This window comes from Plectropomus leopardus, chromosome 6 (genome assembly GCF_008729295.1).
Source record: "Plectropomus leopardus isolate mb chromosome 6, YSFRI_Pleo_2.0, whole genome shotgun sequence".
NCBI classification, from domain to species: domain Eukaryota; kingdom Metazoa; phylum Chordata; class Actinopteri; order Perciformes; family Serranidae; genus Plectropomus; species Plectropomus leopardus.
Genome location: NC_056468.1, coordinates 3,847,897 through 3,856,911, shown reverse-complemented (window position 1 = coordinate 3,856,911; position 9,015 = coordinate 3,847,897). Strand labels below are relative to the sequence as shown.

The window sequence follows — 9,015 nt, the reverse complement described above, 5'->3', positions numbered from 1 at the left end:
CAACAGAGCATCTATCCATTTCTTATCTTATCATCTTAGCGAGCTTTACTCAAACAGGTGGAATGAGTGCAGGGATATTTTCCGCAAGGTACTGTAAAAAATTACTCAGTAGTATTGAAATGTCTCCAGTCAAACAATACGACCAGCACCAGTGCAGGCTATTATTACGGGCCCTTGGGCTAGTTAGAAGCACACACGCACACATGGAGCACATGTGCACACACTACAGTACCAATCCTGTGTTGGATTTTAGTTAGGCTTATGTCCCATTCACTAACATGAAGGGGTGGGCTTTATGACCTATACTGCAGCTAGACACCATGGGGTGATCGAGATTGAAAAGTTACATTTTGGGGAACTGTCATGTGCTCCATCTTTATATATATTGTCTATGGCTGTGACAGTCAAAGTTCACAAACATGACAAGCAGCTGAGAGCAGAGCCAGAGTCCATCTCACTGTCTGCAGAGATGGCTGCTGACTTTTTCAGGCATTTTCAGTACAACAACCTCATGACAACTGCACTGCTGCACATAAAGGCAAGAGATGATAGTAAATAAGAGAGCGGCAATACAAATAACACCATGTTCCGAAAACTGGCCACACACACAGTTTGCCCACAAATGTACACATACACAATGAAACAGGTGCTCGGCAGCAACCTTACTCCCAAATAATAACAAGCTTTGAAAGAGTAGCTCAGACAGATATCCCAAACCCCTTTGAAAAGGTATTTGTACTCACCTATTTGAATGCTTCTGTCTCTGATTGTCCGGCCTGCAAGCGAAAATATATAAATATAATGATAATCTAATGCTGGGAAATTCTAGCATCTACTTGGCGATTAGTTAGCTTAGAATAGGCTAATATTTTAGGCTGTCTATCCACCCTGTAGATACATTAATTTATTTGTAGCCTACAACTTAGCCTACATAATGCATGTATGCCTTGTCTTAAAATGTACATCTAACAGAAGAGACAAACGTTAAAATTATTTAGACAACTGTTATTTAGCTTGTTGCTAACGTTAGCTTACCTGCTTACCTGTTGACACACACTGAGGGCAGCACTAGGGCTGGCCACTGTTTGTAAAAAGATAAATAAAAATAAATTTAAAGACACTAATTTAGGGAGCTTTGCAACCTTCTCCTCCTGTTCTTTTATCTATTTTCGTTTTTCTTTTGTGTTTAAATGGGCTGACTGCTGGCTGGACTTGCCAATAGTGCTCATCTCATCAGCATAGACTGTAAATAAAGATGGACGACACGCCCCCGCTTACCCCCACTCTGCTGAAGTGAGACATGAGTTGCCATTTTGCGAGGGTGATGTCACTGAGAGCCTGCACCTGCGCAGTAGCGATATCCGTGTTTGGGGAGTTCCCGCCCAAACACCCGTGGTGCCATTGATTGGCTGTCACAGTTGTCAATCATGGCAGAAAAGCCCCTTTTTTGTATAATTTAATAACTGACTAATACTTATTATTAAAACAAACTCTTGAACAAACATCAGGGTGATGAGAACTACATTCAGTGACAGAAACCATCTTTGGGGAAAATTTATTTGGCGTGTACTTTGAGTTTTTAGTTTGGCCTATGTCCTATTCACTAACATGGAGGGGCAGGTCTTAGGACCTGTAGTCTATACTCATCAGTGTTGAAAGATTTTCTCATTCAGCAGGAGTCTCTGCATCTAGTCATATGATCAAATAGAGAGTTAAGACTGGACAACAGCATACCCACATTACCCACGTTACCACTGCATCTGTATCATAGACTGTAAATATAAATATACATATATATATATATGGAAATTATAGAATTTACAGGATAGATTTTAGAAATTAACTTCTTTGATTTTGTTAGGAAAACAAAACTCATGAGGTTAAAGTCATGAATTTTTTGCCAACTAATCCCTTCCAAATGTGACTTCCAAAAAAATTTCATTCTTGAAGCGATTTTATTTAATATTTATGTTGAAAAATTGGTGTGTTATTACATTTCTAGTCAAACATGTCAATGCCACTCAAAATTAATGCAGAGGGAACCTGCCGATGGATGTTTCCTTCTCATAAACATAAACACATGGCAGCTTGAGGTAACGGACATCTCTTTGCGTGATGTCATCTTATGTGAGTATGAACCTCATTATTGTTTCTTCTCACCTCTTAACCTTTTCCTGATCCTTTTCTCCCCTCCCTCACTCACAGACTGTTTCCGCCATCAGAAAGCTTCATGTCTGCCAAATGTGGAGGAGTTTACCCTGCTAGCAGCTGGATATTAACATATAGTGGTCAATTGTGATTGGTTGGATTCCACAGGGACTCACTGGCAGGCAACAAACACACACACACACACACACACACAAACCAAAATCTGCATAAATTAGCATTATCTTCCACATGTCTCAAACATGGCATTTTCTACATGTGTGTTTGCATGCACAGGCATGTGGGCAGTACAGAATGAGGCCATATATGAGGTCAGTGATGACTTTGTGAATGTGGTCTACGTCTCATATGATATAGTCTGACTGATTTACTGTATAAAATGCAACATACTGTGAGCAGAAGGTAACAGACATGCCATGGAAATTACTTTTTATACACAGCATACATTTACAAAACCAAAGCATGGAGGTTTCAGTCACTCACTTAAAAATGGAGCCCAGCTTGCAGGAAACATTCCCACAACATTGGCTAACTTTACCTACAATTTGCAACAATATTTTAAAGAAAACATTTTAATGGAATGTTCAAAAAATGTTTTGGGGATGTTGAGAGGTGACAGATTATAGAATGTTCCTTTATAAAATGTTCCCACAATGTTTCATGAGAACAAAGGAACAACATTTTCAAAGCAACATTCAGAAAATGTTTTCAGGATGTTTTTTAGGCCTGAGATTACACAACATTGTTATGAAATGTTCCGGTAATGTGAAAATAAAATAAAATAAAATAAAACTGCTGATGTTTATAGAGAATGTTACCTTAACTTTAAGAAAAACTTGTTGAAAACATTACTAAAACATGGCATGGTACCATTCTCAGAACTTTTGCTAGCTCTGAGTACACTTTACAGTAAACGGGTAATTTTGAACATAGCCTTTTTTTTAGCCCTCAAAAAGCCAAAAACATAAGGACAAAGGTGTAAAGAATGGATTGAACAGCCTATTGTTAGCTGCAAACATGAGCATGTTTAGCATTAGAGGAACCCTGCATTAGTTAAAGAGCAGTGCTGAAATCTTTCACTTAAAAGTATCAATACCACACTTACAAAATACAGTGTTACAAAAAAGTACTATATTTAGCTTATCAGTAGTATTATTGCAACATGTAGGCTACATTTCCTCTCTGAAGATCCCCTAAGTTCGATCTTATGAACAGGTTTCACTAAACCAAATTAGTATAAGTACATTTAGTTTACAGATATCTGTTGTTTATGTCACCAGGATTATCCACTTGTTATATAGGCTACTGTTTCCCAGGGTAATATGCACATAAAAACTTAAAATATATATAAAAACCAACAATAAAACAAAAAAATTATGACCCAGGCAGTTGTAATGCTTCAATAAACCAAGGATTGCGCCAAAATTGTCATTGATCCTTGGTTATTTGTCGCCATCTGCTGGAGAAAAGTTTTCTTTCTGTCTTGTGCTTTATATCACTTTCTTTAGACTTTAACAAAATGTTATTTTTCTGATGCAAAATTAGTAAGACTATAGGCATGGACTGGGAAATCTGTTTTTAAAAAAGTCATATTCTACAAAAACAAATTGCATTATAGAGTTAATCTGGACAAACTTTAGTATCAGTGTTAAATGTAAAGCTAAGTGTCAACATGAGAAAATCTCCTGAAAGAAAACGGACAAAGACAAAAATAACAAAAAAAAAAAAAACAGAGTCCTAAGAAACATGCCATATGCTGATTTTACCTAAAGCACAATAAGGATTATGTGTTCCCATCACGATTATCTGCCCAAAACACTGTTGGTGTATGAAATGAACAGCCTACAGTGGAGCTACAGTGCAACAGGACATAGACCAAGTTTGGGAACAGAATGAATGAAATCAATTCAAAAGTTAAACAAAGCATTTAAAAGTATGATTTAGTCTAAATCTTTAATGTGGAAAGCTTTCAAGGAACGTTAGCAGCTCCACAAAGACTGAATTTGTGTCACACTGTAATGCACTTAGTGGATATATTTCTCTGCTAAAATCCATCTAGGTGTGGCTGATTAAAGATCAAAGACATTTTTCATGTACTCATTTTTTTTCCCTCAAATTTTGGTTGCAAATATTTAAAGTCGGTGTTAGACAGCAATTCTCCTTCTCTAAGACAATGCTTCCACCTGACAGGTGTGTCTTATCAAGATGCTGATTAAACAGCATTGTTACTGCACAGTGTGTGTTGGGATGGTCACAGTAAAAGGTCAGTCAAAAATGTGCTGTTTGATCGCACAACACAATGACACAGATGTTGTAAGTTCTGAGGGAGTGTGCCATCTGCACGCTGACTGTTGCTCATAAACTCAGTGTTCATTTCACTGCCATGATTTCTTTCAAAAACAAAAAGAAGGCAATGAGCAACACAAGAAATGACCTAAAAATTTGCAAGACATTGGTTAAAAAAAAAGACAAAAAAAGAAAAGTACCTGAAATTAGTGAAAACAACAAAAAGAAAAGTAAGTTCAACAACAGGATGTGACCTGAAAAGGTGCTAAAATAAGATAATAAAAATAAATAAATATAGGATTATTGTTATTATTACTAATAATAATAAAAAATAATACAATTTCTGTAACCTAATTATAATATATAATTATATTGTTTTCTTGATATTCTTCCCTAATTATTTGATAATTTCCTCCTGATTCTCTTTCTGTCTTTTTTTGTACAGCTTATATTCAGGCCATTTTCCTGGCACCTTTTATGTTGTTTATGTTTTTGAAAGAAATCAAACCAATTTATTCAGGTTTCAAAGGTTTAAATGCTTATGAAAGGTGTCTGAACATGACACAAGAAAACTTAATTTTAAACAGGTATAAAAAAAAAAAAAAAAGGTGTTGGGTTTAAATTTTTGTTCCGTATATATTTGTGTGTGTTTGTGAGTTACATCATGGACACAAAATATGAACTAAAACAAAGGTTTTATTCGACACACAGTCTGTTAACATTACAACTGATATTGTTCTTTGGACGTGTGTATTTACAAAATTAATTAGATTACAACAGCAAGCTTGTGTCTTTCAGGGCTCCTAGGGGCCCACTGGTAGCTGCTATGCCTAATTGGGGGTCCAGCCTTGATTTTTTACAAAAAGTAATTCCTTCCCTTTAAAATTCTCTAAAGAGGAGACTGATCTATAGAGCATATAGACCTTCACTACATACAGTATCATTGATCATATTCAAACTTTTAGGAAAAATCACATCATCCTCCTCATTCACGACCGACCTGAGTGCTTCAAATGTACACAGAAGAGTCAGCAGTCAAATATTCGTCATCCTTCACACATGACATCATCTGGTCCAGGAGAGCTAGAAAAGCTTCACATGGAATCCACGTGCTTTGTGTCTCCTAGTGATGATGTCAGAGCTCGTCATGGCGCAGTGGCATCTGACTGGGCTGCACGAACACGCCCTCCATGGAGCGCCACCAGTTGTGCTGGTTGGGGGAGCTCATGCCATGCACCTCCCTCTGGCCGCGGATGGGGGGTCCATACTGCTCGCCAGTCACGCTCAGGAAGACGTCGGTGCCCACGTGTTTGAAGCGCACGGCCTCTTCGCGCTCCCAGTGGACGCCGTCGCACTGCACCATCCACACGTCCAAGTCGTCACCTTCGCCGTTCTCTCCAAAGGCGCTGACCTCCTGCAGGCGGTGACAATAAACCCAGATCAACAATAAACGTACCAACAAAAAAATGTGTGTATCCGAAGCCTGATGCATCTCCCTCTGTGTCAGTTTTGTCTAAAAACACACACAAAAACACACATACAACATATGTACAACGTCTAACAGTAGGCATGGGTACCACGGGCTGACCTGGTTATTAGACAGCGGTGAGCTGAAGTGGTGTGTGTGGAGGTTTCGACCCGTCTTCATGTGTGTGATGCGGATGGCCTGACCACACTTGATGGCCGCCCCACGCTGACAAGGACGGTTGGGCTTCCCACGAATCTGCCAATAACTGTTGGCATCATCTGCATTCTCCACTCCAGTTACAGACTGCTGTCCACTGCCTACACACACACGCACACGCACACACACACACACACACACACACACACACACACACACACACACACATATGGCATAAGTGACAGGTCCCACTGATCTCTTTTACATGTCAGACAGAAGGATTCCTAACCATAGCAGGTTCAGTTTCAGTTGAAAGTGATTTTGGTGTTTGGGTTAGTTTGATTTCACCAAATTCAGACATTTTTACAAACTAGCTGATCAAGGGGGCTTCAGTGGCTGAGTGGATAAAGCAGGCACTGTGTGAATAAAGGCAGTGTCCTTGCCATAGCGGCCTCAGGTTCAATTCCCACTCAAGGCCCTTTACTGCATGTCATCCCACTCTCTTTCCCCCTGTCACACTATTAATCTGTCCTATCTAATAAAGGCAAAAAAAAATAGCTGATCGAGGTTAGCTGTAGACCAGCGGCTCCCATTTTCAGCAAGGTTAAATTATTATTTTTGTCAATAGAGTCTGGCTTTGTAGAGGGCATAGATAAGTTTTATTTTCAGTTTGGTTTCCTGTCATAGGTCTGCCTGTTTGGAAAGTACAGAGCATCAACTGAATAAATTCATTGCATGAACTGTGGAAGTCAAGCCAAGTTAGTCAGGTTTTAAAATATTAAATGTGTGACAATTAATCAAACTACTTCGACCAACTGACTAACAGGAACCTAGTGATCAAGGGCTGTGTGGCAGTGACCGCTTCGCCCATTTGATGATCCAGCTTTATTGTAACACTGGAGTATTTCCTCCATTATTGCTGAATATAGAAATGTATATATAAGGGCATGTAAATGTTTTCTGACCAACAAAGCATGTGAAGATTCTTCCATAATTAGACAACAATTTTATTCTGCTAACAATGTCTTCAGAAGTATTAGAATGACATCTATGTAGCATGCAGTGCCACCCAAAGACTCTTGTGTCAGTCCTTGTTCAGTATTTGTATGCATGCAGGTGTCATGGATGTGGTGTCAAGTGTCATCTGCATTCAGACTCTTCCTGTATCACTTTCAGGCTCTCTGGATGAATAACTGCATGCTTCTCTTATCACCACCTTCACCACCAGTGGGCTTTACTTTGGAGAGTTTGACCGGAAGCCAGGTGGTTTAGGCTTCATTTTGGTGGCTTATTTAAAATAATAAAATTTAGAAAAAAAAAAAATATAAAGAAAAAACACAAAAATTAAAAATGTTTTTGATGCTCCAGAAAAAAAAGGCTGTGGTAGCAGGCATATCGGCGAGCTGACACATTTTATTGTCTGGACTCAAATATTAACTGTTTGCTAAGCTGCCATCCATATGCTGCCATCGTGTGTAAAACATACTGCCAAACTACATTGACAAAAATGAGAATTTTATATCTTTCTGCTGAGCGGGCAAAAGCAAAACCCTCTAAGAGACTATTTAACATATTTTACAAATGATTGGCGCTTCTCATTGAATTCGGCGTGGGATTAAGTTTGCAAAGAATGACTATTTCGATTCAGTTCAAGATGTATAATTTGTTCACCTGTTCTCATGTTATTCCTACATATGAAGACAGCGGTGGGCGGCGGTCCTAAGTGGGCATCATATATACAAGCTGATATTTTTCAAAAATAAAGGGCTGTTTGCTAAATCTTCTAAATGCCGAATCTAGCATAGAGTCAGATTCTAACAGGCCTAGCGTTTGTTGTGTATTTCAGTTTATGGATGTTTGCAGGTGAGTAAGGTAACTATAAATTGTCATTTTTTTGAATGAAATCTGGCACACCGTATTCTACCAACAATTCCGCACCTAGAAAGACGCATACAAAGCATATCTGTCGCCTCGGGTGTAAATGTGAATGTTTCTGGATGTGAGCTCAAATATATGAGCTATCAGAGTGGGTTTACCTGAGCCGTATTTGACATCATGGGAGTGCAGCCGGACGTTGTGTCTGGTGTTGAGCAGTTTGACCAGAGAGCCGCAGGTGACATAGTTGAGCTCCGACTCTCTCCCCTCACTGTTTGTCCACAGCAGTACAAACAGCAGAGATTTGACTAAAGCGTTTAAAGTGTGAATTACCTCCATCTTTGTGTCTCTGTTGTCTGACAGTGACGGCACGTTCAGTCACTTTCAAACGTTACTGCTGATGTTAACCAATCACAGCTTGACAAGTCCTAAAATACGGAAGTAAATGTCAACATGTGATTGGTTAAAGGGGGCTCTCTGAAAAAGCGTTGTTTCGGCCCCGGATGGGCGTGGTTTAGCAGGACTTATTAAGCAGTGCACTACCCTTTAATATCCTACATCAAATACATCCATGTAATACATCTGTGGTTTCCCCGATAGACTGTACATAAAGATTTATTTACAGTCTGTGGTTTCCCCCTTGACCCCTTAAATCTGGCTGTATACAGACTTCACCATAATACATCTATGGTTTCCCTCGGTGGAGGGTGAGTTACGTTACTTTTAAGCAAATTTAATAGGTTGCTACTTTTAATTTTCACTTTACTTAACTTTTCACTTCACTTAATTACTTTTTGTTTTTCTTTTTATTTTATGTTACTGTCATAACATGTGTCCCATATCATGTGCCATTAAAATATTTAATAGTATAGAATTTAAGCAGCTAGCTAACATTATCTAACTGTTAAGCTAATTTTACACCAACAAGTTCTCTTTGGACACAAGTCTAAACACTCCATATGGAGCACTTGGTTATTGACTGGTTTTCAAAAAGTACACTGTTTTCCTCAGAAATGTATTGTGGTAAAGTAGCAGAAAATAGAAATACTCAATTAAGTACAAAT

The 9,015-nt window shown here is 38.6% G+C and overlaps 1 protein-coding gene across 1 annotated transcript; it reads right to left on the bottom strand.

Annotated features, from left to right (window-relative positions):
* Nucleotides 1–5,130: 5,130 nt before the first annotated feature.
* On the bottom strand, nt 5,131–8,335 carry sdf2l1 (stromal cell-derived factor 2-like 1). Its single transcript, XM_042488422.1, has 3 exons — nt 8,113–8,335; nt 6,041–6,237; nt 5,131–5,866 (listed from the first exon to the last, which is right to left on the bottom strand). The coding sequence occupies exons 1-3, from the start codon at nt 8,288–8,290 to the stop codon at nt 5,588–5,590; spliced, it is 654 nt and encodes a 217-aa protein (XP_042344356.1). The 5' UTR covers nt 8,291–8,335; the 3' UTR covers nt 5,131–5,587.
* Between the last annotated feature and the right edge of the window lie 680 nt (nt 8,336–9,015).